General features: G+C 37.7%; 2 protein-coding genes across 2 annotated transcripts; one reads left to right on the forward strand and one right to left on the reverse strand.

Moving 5' to 3' along the window:
* The first annotated feature begins 4285 nt into the window (after nucleotides 1-4285).
* LOC120075557 (glyoxylate/hydroxypyruvate reductase HPR3-like) lies at nucleotides 4286-13455 on the forward strand. Its single transcript, XM_039029095.1, has 4 exons — nucleotides 4286-4737; nucleotides 4810-4879; nucleotides 11827-12442; nucleotides 12699-13455. Exons 3-4 carry the CDS (start codon nucleotides 11981-11983, stop codon nucleotides 13218-13220), a joined length of 984 nt encoding a protein of 327 aa, XP_038885023.1. The 5' UTR covers nucleotides 4286-4737; nucleotides 4810-4879; nucleotides 11827-11980; the 3' UTR covers nucleotides 13221-13455.
* LOC120075668 lies at nucleotides 8387-8905 on the reverse strand. Its single transcript, XM_039029271.1, has 2 exons — nucleotides 8813-8905; nucleotides 8387-8728 (listed from the first exon to the last, which is right to left on the reverse strand). The coding sequence occupies exons 1-2, from the start codon at nucleotides 8903-8905 to the stop codon at nucleotides 8387-8389; spliced, it is 435 nt and encodes a 144-aa protein (XP_038885199.1).
* Nucleotides 13456-14840: the final 1385 nt, after the last annotated feature.

Raw genomic sequence — 14840 nt, forward strand, 5'->3', positions numbered from 1 at the left:
GAAGTATTTCAGACTCTTGTGGTCGGTGAACACTTGGATCTTTTTCCCATACAAGTAGTGTCTCTAGATCTTCAAGGCAAACAACTACCGCTGTCAATTCCAAGTCGTGGGTAGGATAGTTACGCTCATGATTCTTCAACTGGCGGGAGGTATAGGCGACCACGCTACCATATTGCATAAGCACACAACCCAAACCCTTCTTAGAAAGCATCACTATAGATCACAAAGTTCCCCGAGCCGTCTGGTACGTGAGAACCGGGCTGAAACCAACCTCTGCTGAGGTCCTAAAAATTGTCCTCACACATTTTGCTCAAACAACGAAGTTCCCTTCCTGTGTTAGTTGGGTCAAACAGCATGGCCATGCTGGAGAAATTCTCTACAAACCTACGATAGTATCCAGCCAAACCCAGGAAACCACACCTCACTGACCGTCGTAGGACGGGCAATTGGTAATGACTTCAATCTTAGCTAGATCCATTTGAAGCCTCGTCCTTCGATACCACGTGCCCAAGGAAGGACACCTTCCGTAGCCAAACTCGCACTTAGAAAACTTTGCATACAGTTTGTTTTCCCTCAGTGTTCCTAGGACCTTTCTAAGATGTTCCTCATGCTTCCGCCTCTGTCTTGGAGTATACCAAAATGTCATCAATAAAAACGATTACAAAGGCGTCTAGGAAGTCCTTAAACACCAGTTCATCAAATCCAGAATATCGCTAGAGCATTGGTCAGATCAAAAGACATTACAATGAACTCGTAATGCCCATATCTGGATCGGAATGCCAGTCTTCGAAATATCACTATCCCTGATCCTCAGCTAATGGTAACCTGACCAGGTCAATCTTGGAAAATACGTTAGCACCCTATAAGCTGGTCAAACAGGTCATCGATTCTAGGAAGCGGGTACTTATTTCTTAATGGTCACCTTATTCAACTCCCTATAGTCTATGCATAAACGTAACGATCCATCCTTTTCTTCACAAACAATACTGGTGCACCCCACGGAGAAACACTGGGTCGAATAACCCTTATCAAGCAGTTCCTGCAATTGAACCTCCAATCTTTCAATTTTTCCGGAGCCATTCTGTACGGAGATTTGGATATAGGAATAGTGTCAGCTTCCAGTTCAATTGTAAAATCAATCTCCCTTGGTGGAGGCAATCCTGGAAGTTCTTCTGGGAAATACATCGGGATAATCTTCACAACTGGTTCAGAGTTAGTGCAACCTCGGTTTCCCTTGTGTCAACTAACGCTAGCCAAGATACTCCAGACACCTTAGCTAATCAATCTCTTGGCCTAACTACTGAAATCTCCTTGGGCAAAACTACTGTCTCGGCCCTTTAAACTTAAAGCTGGCTTTCTCTAGGGGGGGAGGGTTAAAATTCACCTCCTTACGAGAACAGTCTATACTAGCATGGTTGGCAGCCAACCAATCCATGTCCAGAATTACATCGAATCATGCATGTCTAATACTATCAGAGTCACATCAAGGGTGCAGTTTGCTATTTTTAACTAACATGCTTTTATCTTTTCACTAGCTATCATAATTTCTCCCGATGTTGTAGACACTAACAAAAACATAGCCCAAAGGCTCCAAAACTAACATGGCATGCTTTACGAACAACGAAGAAATGAAAGAGTGGACGAGCCAGAGTCAAACAATGTCAAGGCATAGTGCCCAAGATTGGGAGCGTACCTGTCACCACTGTTCCCGAGTGCTTAGCTTCCCGACGATTGGTGGCATAGACCCGACCCTGCTGCTGCTGTTGATTTGAACTACCCTGATGCAAACTCGGGGGCTGACCTCCCGCACTTCCGAAACCACTACTAGGTCATTGGTCTACTGTATGCCCTATCTGCTTACATTTGAAGCATGTCCCTATGCCAATCAGACAACGTCCCCAATGATGCTTCCCAACAAGACTTGCATACCGGCCTTTCCCTCCAAACCCCTCATGAGTCGTAGTCTATTGTTAAGCATGCCCTACTGACCTGCTTGTACTCCGGACCATTTGTGGAGGTCACGGAGCTTTCTGCTCAACCTTCTTCTTCTTAGCCGGGGGCCGGTTCCTTCGTCAAGGACTTCAAGAACCCTATCCCTGAAGGACAACCCAAGCGTGCTACCGCTCGGAAGGCTAGCATAGGTGGAGGCTCCAGGGCTTGCATGATGCCTCGCACCCCGTCTCGGAGTCCTTGCACAAACCTTTCAACCCTCTTTGCCTTGGTAGACAACAGGTCAAAGGCAAAACAAGACAATTGTCAAACTTCTCTTCATACTTTCCACTGTCATCCCTACTTTCAAGTTCATGAACTTAGCCTACTTGTTGACCTCACATGAGCAGAGAAGTACTTCTTATAAAACCACTCCTTGAACTGATCCCACATGGCTTGGCCTCCACCGATTTCTATCATTCTCTCAGTCGGCGCCACCAGCGCTTGGCATTGTCGATGAGAACGAAAGTGGCACACTGCAACTTCTGCTCCTCTGGACACCTCATGTACTGAAGATCCCCTCAATGGTGGACAACCACAATTCTGCATTTGTGGGGTCTTTTAAGGATCCTTAAACGTCGGGGGATCATACTTCTTGAAATCTTGCAGATATCCAGCTTCCAACTAAGGGCCTACCACAGTCCGACTCGGGGTCCTATCCTGATTCTGAGCTAGTGGTAACAAGACTGACAGGATGATGCCTGCTGTGACTGTACGTGTTGGGCGATCTGCTCGGCCACCATGCCCCCTTAAGGACAACGAAGGGTTTCTCGGTGATTTGGGTTGTGATAGACAGACTCACCAAGGTGGCACATTTTATTCCAGGAAAGCCCACGTACACGGTGAGTAAGTGGGTTTAGTTGTACATGAAGGAGATAGTAAGGTTGCATGGTGTGCCAGTGTCAATTATGTCCGACAGGGACCCTCGTTTCACTTCCAGTTTTTGGAAGAGCCTCCAGGCAACTTTAGGGTCACGGTTGAACTTCAGTACAACGTTTCACCCCCAAAATAATGGGCAAACAGAACGTTTAAATAAGACATTGGAGGACTTGTTGCGCGCTTGTGCGTTGGAATTCTCAAGGGGTTGGGACTCCCATTTACATTTGGTAGAGTTTGCTTATAATAATAGCTATCAAGCTACCATTGGCATGTCGCCGTTTGAAGCTTTTTATGGAAGAGGTTGCAAGTCTTCTATTTGCTGGGGTGAGATTGGAGAGAGGAAACTGATGGGGACTGAGTTAGTGGAGTTGACGAATGAAGCCATGCAGAAAATCAGGGCTAGAATGCTAGCAGCACAAACTAGACAGAAAAGTTACGCGGATGTTAGGCTGTCTCTTATACACATCTAGATGTGTATAAGAGACAGGCCCTACGACGGTCAGTGAGGTGTGTAGTTTCCTGGGTTTGGCTGGATACTATCGTAGGTTTGTAGAGAATTTCTCCAGCATGGCCATGCCGTTGACCCAGCTAACCAGGAAGGGAGCTTCGTTTGTTTGGAGCAAAATGTGTGAGGACAATTTTTAGGACCTCAAGCAGAGGTTGGTTTCAGCCCCGGTTCTCACCGTACCAGACGGCTCGGGGAACTTTGTGATCTATAGTGATGCTTCTAAGAAGGGTTTGGGTTGTGTGCTTATGCAATATGGTAGCGTGGTCGCCTATACCTCCCGCCAGTTGAAGAATCATGAGCGTAACTATCCTACCCACGACTTGGAATTGACAGCGGTAGTGTTTGCCTTGAAGATCTAGAGACACTACTTGTATGGGAAAAAGATCCAAGTGTTCACCGACCACAAGAGTCTGAAATACTTCTTCACCTAGAAAGAGTTAAACATGAGGCAGTGTAGGTGGCTCGAGTTAGTAAAGGATTATAACTACCAAATCCTCTACCACCCAGGTAAGGCGAATGTGGTAGCCGATGCCCTTAATCGTAAGGTAGCTCGTTCGGCCGCCTTGATCATTAAGCAAGTTCAGTTGTGTAAAGATCTGGAACGAGCAGAGATTGCGGTGGCAGTGGGGGAAGTCACTTCGCAGCTAGCCCAGTTGACAGTGCAACCAACCTTGAGGCAGCGGATTATTGATACACAACAGGGTCTGTCTCTTATACACATCTAGATGTGTATAAGAGACAGGGGTTATAAAGGGTGGGGACCTCGGGCTGCGTGTAAAGAAAAAAAAGGGATTTTTTTTCTTTTTTTTTCTTCTTCCTCCTCTAGTCGCACGCCCCCCTTCACTGTGCATCTCTGNTTTTGGGAAAAAGGAATTAGGGTTTTAAAGGTGGCATTGGGATGCGTGTAAAAAGAAAAAAAAAGAGAGAAATTTTTTTCTTTTTTTTCTTCTTCTTCCTCCTCCAGTCGCCCCCTCTTTTTATTTTCTACAGTCGCTGATCTCCGCCGTCGGTCTCCGCGCGCCTCCTCGCCAATCTCCGCCATCAACCGCGCGAGTTCGCCTTCCGCCTTCCGTCGCCGATCGTGCTTCTTCTTCGTGCCGCCGCTCGACCGATGCAGACGAAGCCTTTGAAGCCAGAATTCGCGAGGCCCTCGTATTCGCCGTCGACCGAGTCCAAAGCCACCGAGCGTGAAGTTGCGAGCCTCTCCGTCGTTCCAGCCGCGTAGAGCTTCCTTTCCGCCTCTGTTCGTCCACCGCACGTCAGTGTTCCGTCGTTAGTTGAAGCCCAATGCGTGTTAGATCGCTCACCTTGTTCGATTGCACACCAGAGTAGTTTGGTTGTCGCCGATTCTTCTGTTCGGGGTAAATGTCGGTTCCCTTTTGGCAGCCCATTGTCTTTTGAGATTCTTGGGCCTAATTTGTGATTGGTTACAGGAACGTGCGGCGATGAAGGAAGTTCTCGAGCGGAGTAAGGTCTCGTTTTGGGACAATGCGTTATCCTGAGGTAAGTGGTTTACTGCTGGTTGCCCTAGCATGTTGTTAGGCCTGCTGAGAAATTTTTATGTCATATGCGAAACTGTGATGAAATCTGTTATGGGTTTTTATGCTGAATTTGCTGTGTCGAATTTGAAGTGATGAAATCTGTTATGGCTTTTTTGTGTTGAATTTGAAGTATTCATACTGTGATAAAGTGTGATAAGGTGCATGGGTAAACTGGGGATAGTGGGCTAATGTTGAAGCATGAATATAATATGTTAAGGCCTAATGTCTGAGTACTGATGTATGAGTTATGAGTAGACTGTGACCTTGATTGCATGCTTACGTTTGATTATGTATTGCATGCTTACGTTTGATTATGTATTGGATGTTTGTAAGCTTATGCCCATATGAGATTTTAGTGACTGTGAGTGTACCATTGGGCTATGCACATCGCATGTGTGAGCCTTCAGGCCCACATCCTATGCTTATGTACGGTGTCCTTTTTGACCTTTGTGTCACTACTTATGAAAGCGTGCCTTCGAGTTCGCCCCTTATGCCTATGCCTATGTTTATGATGCCCTTGTGCATTTTGTGTAAGAGTAATGACAATGCATGACAAGAGAGATCCGTGACCTGGCCATTAGGACGATTCACTGCTTCTGCATATAATATTATGTTTTGAAATTTGGTTTAGGAGTTAGGCGTTTTTCACTTTTATGCAAAATATATCAATTTTATTATTTGACTATTTAATTTCATTCATTTATTTTTAGTAAGGTTTAGGGGTACCCCTAATAGTAAATTATTTTATTTTATTTTGCTTTAGTTTATTTATTATTATTTAATTATGTTTTCACATCTTTGCTCGTTCGAGCATTATTAAATAAAATCTTGGCTCTTTAATTTGATGATTTAAAAGAAATTGTACGATTAAGCTTATGCATGCATGAAGTAACGTCCTAGAATGTAGTAGGAAACTAGGATCGTTACATAGAGACACAAACAATTTATGTGTTTTTATTTATATATAAATGTAGACATTGTAACAATATTGTCAACTTGGAACATGGGTTCAAGTCTTATCCACAATATGTTTCTTTCTCTCTCTCTTTTTTGAAAATTTAATGTTAAGTATTAATAATTCTATAATTTTGAAGAAAAAACCTATGATTAGTTCATCATTTTTATTTAATATTATAATAACTAAAATAACTTTTTTATAATAGTAAATTTAAATATTAAACAGAAATTTGAAAATTATTTAATTCTTTTATGCTCCAGGGGATCTAGCTTTTTGGTTCCTGAATTTTGAAGATTAGGTACTTTAGCTTCTCATATTTTAAATTAGCCAATTTAGTCATTAAACAAAAAGTTGACTATATGCTAAATTGACAAATTTAAAATATGAAGACTAAATACACTCATTCTTCAAAACTCCGAAACATATATAAAGTATAGGCTATTGATTAAAAAGCCAAATTTTGAATTGATAGTTAAATTACAAATTAAATATTAAAATATCAATCATTTTAAAGTGTAACTTTATTTAATTTATTATTTAAATTATAAGTTAACTATCTATCTAAATAATACACCATTCAAATAAACTAAAAGTGCAATTAACATACCATTGTTTTATAAATAAAAATTCTCAAACTATAAAATATTTTATAAAAATTAAAACTAAAATGGTTATTATCTTAATATTTGAATCATTATTTATTAATTTAGAGATACTTGATCTACTAATTATACATTTTTTTATACCATTAGTTTTTAAAATAAAGTTTTATTTTTTTTTACTATAAAGAAAATTATAAAGTTTCTGAATATATTAATTATAATTTTTTTTATTTGTCACATTAGTAAAATGAAAAGAAACAGTTTTGGTAAAGAACGAAAAGTTAATTAAATTTTAGTTTATTATTTAAATTATAATAGATAGTTTAACTATCTATATATAATAATAGAAAGATTAATATTTAATATTGAGATAAAATAAAATTGTGAACTAATTATATTTTTTTTTACAAGCAAAATGGTAGAAGTATATTTAAGATTGAAATAAAAACAAATAAAAAGAAGAAAAAAAATGCATTGGGTCGGATTTGAACCTATGTGGGGAATTAAAAACACTGATTTCCCAACAGTGTTACGAGCAATGTTAAATCAAACAAGGACCACAAATATCATATATAAAGCAAGTAATTGCGTGAGTTTTTATAGTGCAGCGTGGTTTTCAAAGTGAGTGTGTTTCTTCAAACAACGAATTCCAGTAAAGGACAAAAAGGGGGAAAAACCCCTTATTTTCGTTTCAAATTGTTCTAACTAATGAGAGGGAAATGAAAAAAATGGGAAGTATATTTTTCATTCTATAAAATTTCATATAAATACATATCTTGAATCTAAAAATAGATTCCACAATAACTCCACAAGAATAGAAACTTAGACTTGACTACAACTAAAAATAACTTCAAAACTATTTCCTAGAAGCTAGGAATTGACTAGACCAACTCAAAAATTAATTTGCAGTTTTGAGTTACTAACATTCTCCTCCTAACTCAAATACTGCAAACACCTAATTTGTTCCTAAGAGCTTGAAAACGACTCACACAAAATTCATGTCTATTTTGCTGTACCATGCCCTAGGAGCTTGCTTCAACCATAGAGAGCTTTCTTCAACAAATAAACCTCTTGCTTTTGTCTAGTATGATGAATTCGTCTGGTTGCTCAACATAGATCTCTTCTTCTAACACTCCATTTAGGAATGCTGATTTCACATATAGCTGATACACCTTCCATCCATGCTGGACTGACACAACTAGTAGTAACCTGATTGTGTCCATTCTTGCAACTGGAGCAAAAGTCTCAGAAAAATCAATTCCCTAGACTCTGTCTCTTATACACATCTAGATGTGTATAAGAGACAGGTGCATACCCTTTTTGATGAAAATGCCCCAACCTCTTGTGCCATAACTCAGTGTCATTTACTTGACACTTGAAAGCTATCTACTCCTTCTCGAGTGGATCCAACAAGAAGCTCTTGTGATGCATCTTTATTTTGAACAACTCATTCCCATTAGAATCATAAATGAGGCATTTTCCTTCTTCAAAAGACACTTTGAATCCCTTCTCTACTAATTGACCAACGCTTAACAAGTTTTGATCAATTTCAGGTACAAACAACACTTCAGTAATCAATTTGGTTCCAACACAACTCCCTATTGTCACTGTTCCATTCTCCTTTACTTCTAGATACTCATCGTTTCCTATCTTCACCCTTGACTTGAATGACTTGTCAAGGTCCTTGAACAACTCTTTGTCACTTGTCATGTGATTGGTACACCCACTATCAACCAACCAACATCACATTGAGTGATTGATGAGAAATAAGTAGCCATAAAGAGTTGATCTTCTTTTTGCTGTACTACAACATGTGCTCCTCCTTGCTGTTAAGTTTTGCTTCCTTATAGAATCGTTCAATGTGTCCCAATAAATGACATCTTCTACACTTCACATCTGGTCTTCTCCATCATCTGAAATGTGGATGATTCTGTTTCCCACAGTGCTTGCATGTACTACCAGCATCCTTTGCAGCAGACTCCGAGTTACTACTGCCACTTCCCTTCTTCTCTTTTCCACCTTCTCCCTGCTGCACTTTAGCTTTTAATGCCCCCTCAATGCTTCCTTCTTGTCTCATCAAGATCCTCTGCTCTTGTACTTGCAAAGCACTAACCACTTCTATCACCTTGAGTTCTGAAAGGTCTTTAGTATTTTCTAAGGAAGTAATGGTTGCTTCATATCTCTCATGTACTGAAACTAGAATCTTCTGAACCAAGCTATTGTCAGATAAATTGATTCCTAATGCTCTTGCCTTGTTAGCAATCCCAATCAACTTATCTGAGTACTCTTTAATGGACTAAGAATCCTTCATTTGCATTCTCTCGAATTCTCGCACCAAGTTCAACACTTTCATGCCTTTAATCCTCTCATCACCTTCATACTCACTTTTGAGGAACTCCCAAATCTCCTTTGCCGACTTCAAGGCCATAATTCTGTTGAATATCGCGGGAGACACAGCTGCATATAGGTAAGCTCGAGCTTTTGCCTTCCTGGTGACCCTCTCCTTGTGAGTCTTGATCTGATGTATTGTTGGGTTATCAGGAAGTGGAACAATCTCCTAGTCTTTCTCAATTGCTTCCCAATAATCACAACCCTCCATATAGCTATCTCTTGGAGATATTTCACTGATTCTCTCACTCATAGATTCCTTAAGAATTGAGGGCTCTGATAGTGTTCTAACTAATGGGAGGGAAATGAGAAAAATGGGAAGTATATTTTCATTCTAGAAAACTCCATATAAATACATCTCTTGAATCTAAAAATAGATCCACAATGTTAGCAACTAATCCCACTAATTCCACACGAGTAGGAACTTAGACTTGACTATAACTAAAAATAACTTCAACTATTTCCTAGAAGCTAAGAATTGACTAGACCTCAAAAACTAATTTGCAGTTTTGAGTTACTAAAAAAAAAAAAATCAACCATTTTTTACTATTTTTTTAAAATCTGTCTTATTGTTCTAATGGGCACTCTTTAAAATCTATTTTTGATAATTTAAAGGACTAAAAAATAATTTCTTCAAATCTCACTAACTAAAGAAAAGTATTTTTTTTCTTTTTTTTAGGAAAAAATCCAAACGAGAACTTTACTTTGACGCAGGATATCATATAGTTTTAAGACCCATACAACTTGAGTTTTTTTGTACTCTTATATTGTTGATATTTTTAAATCTTGAATATGAAGTAAAAATATAACTTAATTAATTAATCAATATAATATTATTAATCATCATTGCTTATTTTTAATTAATTATCAAATATCAATATTATTTAGACTTTATAAAATTTATCCGATTCATTAGAATTAATATTTGTATTATATTAACTATTTAATATAAAAATGATAAACTATAGTTATTATTAATATATACTTATTTTTTAATAAATACATTAAATTATTTAGGCCTTTTTTGGTAACCACTTTATTTTTAATTTTTAGTTTTTAAAAATTAAGCTAATTAACACTTCTTCCACTTCTAAAGTTTTGATTTGATATGTACTTTTTACCAATATTTTGAAAAATCAAGTCAACTTTTGAAAACTAAGGCCTCATTTGTTAACCATTTCGTTTTTTGTATTTGGTTTTTGAATATTAAGTCTATCTTTTTTTTTTTTTTTTTTTTTTTTTTTTTATAATGATTTACATATTTCTTAATTGCAAGAGTTAAATTTTTTTAAAAAATAAAATTTTAAAATGTAGTTGTTTTTATTTTTTTTATTTTTATTTTTAGTTTTCAAAATTTGGCTTGGGGTTTGAAAATATTGGTAGGAAGTAGAGGTCTGTTTGTTTTGCTGAAAATGAATGAGTTTGAAACGGAATGTAATAAAAAAGGACCTATGTTTCGATTGAGCGTTTTGACTCTTCCCACAATTATCAACCCAACCCTCTTTCCCACCGTTTTTACACTTCACGATCCCATTTCCATTTTGTCCTTGATATATCACATATTTCAACAATCATTTGATCTCCAGTAATCCTTATTATATTTCAGGTAGGGTTGACAAAGTTTTCCGTGAGGCCCCGTCTTGATCGGGGTGGGCAATCCCCAGTTTGATCGGGGATGAGGTTCAAACTGGGGATCTTTTTAGGATCCGCATTAGGAGACGGGGAGGGTATCACCGCCTCAACCTTGACCCCTACCCTGATTAGATTTTTAAATATATATATATATATTAGGTGTTTAACATTTTATATTTAGCCTAGTTTTTAATTTAGCCCAATCTAAGCCCAACTAAAGTGTCCAAGCCCAAACCAAAGGGAATTTTAGGGGGAAAAAAATTAAAAAAAGGTCCATATGGAGAAACAAAAAGGGACATGATGGGTCCCCATGGGGACCCGTATCCTCGAATGGAAATCCTTGCTGAAGGCGGGGATGAGGGTAAATTCCCCCATCGGGGATGGGGACAAGGAATGCTCCCCCATCCCGACCCCATTGCCAACCTTCCTCCAAACTGCCCCTAGATTTACAAAATAAGAAATTTAGAGATGATAGAGGTGTTTGTAGGCTTAATTTTCAAAAATTAAAAACAAAAAACAAAAAAAATCAAATGATTATCAAACGAGACTTAAAAAAATTATTAAAAAAAAATTGTTTTTAAAATTTGGGCAAGAATTCAACCTTAGACTTAATAAAGATACAAATAGTTAAAAACGATGAGAAAATAAGTTTAGTTTTCAAATAAAAAAGGGAATGATTACTAACGGTCTTAATTTTCAATTTTAATTTTAATTAGGGTCGATTACGAGTTATATGAAGGGGTGTTCATGGGTTGAGTTAGGTTGAGTTGAAAGACTTTTTAAACCCAACCCAATTGTTCGGGTTGTAAATTTCTTTAACCCAGATAACCCTTATTAAAAAATGAATCCACCCAATCCAACTATGAAATATTTGAGTTGGGTTGGTTTGGGTTAATCGGATCATTTATTTAAAATTTTGTTCTAAAAAGAAGCCAAACGTAAATATGTAAAAATCTAATTTAACTATTTCATATATTGAATTAAGATTAACAACTCAATTTCAATTTATATAATGAAAATTTTCTTTCTAAAGTGCAAAAAAACTACTTTTAAGAATTGTTAAAGAATAAATTATTCAAAAAATATTAGAACTAAATAAAATTAAAATCAATATATGTATAAATAATTGTTTTATAAGTAACAAAACAAATATTTTAAAATTAATAATAAATTTTGGTTCAAGTTGGTTTGAGTTATATTAGGTGAATCCATGAACAAATCCAATTCATACAATTTTTATTTATTTGAACACAATCAACTAAAATAAGTTATAACCTAACTTGCGGCTTGATTGGATTGATCCCTTTTTTTTGGACCAATTATATGCAGGTGGAAATCCCGAAAAGGCAAAAATCATTGTCATAATCTTTCACGTATTCCAAGAAACATCCATTTAAATTTTCACGAAGAAACTTGTGTTGTCTTAGCCCTCTCGGCTCTCATTCTTCAATCAGCTTATTTTTACAAGCAAGCAGAAATTAGAATGGCAGTGGAAAGCCAATCCGACGAGCTTCCTCAAGTTTTGGTTCTAAGTGCCCCTACGGTATTCAGTTCTCTGGAATCTCAATTCCCAAACAGATTCCATTTCCTCAAACCGTGGGATTCCAAACTCCCACTACTCCAATTCCTCATCTCTAATGCACAATCCACCCGAGCTTGTCTTGTCATTCCAGGTCACCGTCTCTCAGTCTCCTCCGCCATTCTTGACTGCCTCCCCTCCCTCAAGCTCGTCGTCACTACCAGCGCCGGTGTCGATCACTTGCACGTGGCGGACCTACGACGGCGTGGTGTAGCCATTGCCTACGCAGGGAACTTGTTCTCTCAAGATGTCGCCGACATGGCTGTGGGATTACTAATCGACGTTCTTAGGAATGTTTCGGCCGGAGATCGGTTCGTGAGGCAAAGGCTTTGGCCTACACTAGGGGATTTTCCTCTCGGATTAAAGGTCCACTCTGGTTTTCATTTAATTGCAAATTTCTGTTTAGGGTTAGGGCAATGTTTGAGAAGTGACAAATCTCAGGTTTAAAATCATCTCGAAACAAGGATTTAATTGATGGAGTATAAGTCATGTTTTGAAGTGATTTTGAATATCACTGAGTTCATCATCCTCAAACATGTTCTTAATCTCTCTTGGAAGAGGTGTAGTTCAATTTGGATGTTTTAGATCTTTTATGAATTTCAAGGTTGAAAAATTTTGACAGTTGAGCGGCAAGCGAATTGGGATTGTTGGATTGGGGAAAATAGGCTCTGAAGTTGCCAAAAGGCTAGTGGGTTTTGGGTGCAGAATCTCGTATAACTCAAGGACCAAAAACCCATTAGTTCTATACTCCCACTATTCCAATGTACATGAACTTGCAACCAACTGTGAAGCCCTTATCATTTGTTGTGGGCTAACAGAAGAGACCCACCATTTAATCAACAGGGAGGTGATGGTTGCATTGGGAAAAGATGGAGTGATAATCAACGTTGGTCGAGGGGCGATCATCGACGAGAAGGCGATGATTGAATGTTTGATTCAAGGGGAGATTAGAGGGGCTGGGCTGGATGTTTTTGAGGATGAACCTGAAATTCCTAAACAGTTGTTTAATCTTGATAATGTTGTGTTGTCGCCGCATGTTGCTGTTACAACAACCGAATCTATAGTGGGATTGACTAAGTTGGCTGTCGAGAATTTGGAGGAATTCTTCTCAAACAAACCTTTGGTTTCTCCCTTTCTGGATTAGTTGAGGTGCAGCTCACTGCAGCTGAGTTTAAAGGGGAAGGAGAGAATTTTATTACAAAGGTCAGAACTTTTACACAAATGAATCGACGGATATTGCTCTAAGTCACGAAATTTATAAAATTTGGTTATATTAATAACTAAGTTGTTTGTATTTCCAAACTAAGTAATTAATGAGTATTGTTATTAGTATACCTATTTAAGGCTCATCTGCCCAAGGAAAAAGGTATTTTCATCTATCCCCTTAAGTCATTTAACCTTACATTTTTTACTCAACATTTGTTTGCTATTAATTATCTCCTACATTTTCTCTATCACATCGTAGAATGCTTCTTTGTTTCATGTCACCAGACAACTAGCCTACAACCCTTCAAGTTTTTCCATGAATCAATAGCCAATCCATCACGAGGCTTGATTTACAAACCATTTCTCCACTAGCTCTGAAATTTGGAGCCTCCAATCAAATATTCTAAAATCAAAAGGGTCAGGTCTCCATTTAAACTCTTCCACAGATAACACAATTAAGCCATGATGAGACATAGGCATTTAAAGAGAGTCCAACCACACGCCAAATGCCTTGTTAGAAACCTGCAAGATCATAAAATTCCCTTCAAAGATTCTTTCTTCCATCAATGGAGTTGTTTTAGAAATTCAACCTGCAACTCTTTTAAGAGAAGAAACCTACTATACAGTGATATCGTTCTTCTCCCATAGATCCACAACACCAAGAGTTAGCCAACCCACATTTACGAAGCTGTACACGGACTTGAAATCTTTTGTTTGTCTATCAAGTCGAGTTTCTTGCAGAATGGCAATACTAGGATTGTCTCTAGTAAAAAGATCCTTAACGAGAGGTTTGTTTTTGGGTTAGCCCTTTGGCTTCTAACATTCCAAGAGATTATCTCCATAAGGTCAACTGTTTGGTCCCATTGACGTTACCATATACAAAATCACAGCACATCTTCTATCCCTTGTTTACCAAAAGAGGTTTGTTTTTGGGTTAGCCCTTTGGCTTCTAACATTCCAAGAGATTATCTACATAAGGTCAACTGTTGCTTGCCATTTCTCTAGCCCTTTTATCTTGAAAATTGTCCCTTTGTTTAATGGTCCTCTCCTAAATTGTTGGAAATTTGCTAATCTTTTTATCAATTTCAACTGGGGTTTGAAATAGAGTGGAAATAGCAACGAACACATGTAAGAATGTTGTTCATTGACTAGTTCTACCTTCTCTAGTAACAAAAGTTACCTTTAACATGCAAAGAATACATAATCTTCTTGGAACGGTTCAAGAGTAAATATTGGTAAGAACTATATCGATCCAAATACAAAATTAAATAAAACAAAAATTATAGAACTAGGATATAAATCATATATATATTTTTTAAAGGTATGTAGGCAACTTAAAGAGAATTCTTTAAGTCCAGTCAACTAATAAATAAAATGATATCTCATTGAGTCTTGTTGCGAGTTTCTCTTTTACGAGAACGCTAAGTATCACTTCACTATATATAACATATAACGGAACCCTTTTTTTAAGACCGACTCTTTAGTAGTTAATAATCCTAGTGATTGGATTTAGATCCTATTCTGATAGGAAATGAGATATTCAAATTTCTTTTTTATC

Source organism: Benincasa hispida, chromosome 1, assembly GCF_009727055.1.
Source record: "Benincasa hispida cultivar B227 chromosome 1, ASM972705v1, whole genome shotgun sequence".
Classification (NCBI taxonomy): Eukaryota; Viridiplantae; Streptophyta; class Magnoliopsida; order Cucurbitales; family Cucurbitaceae; genus Benincasa; species Benincasa hispida.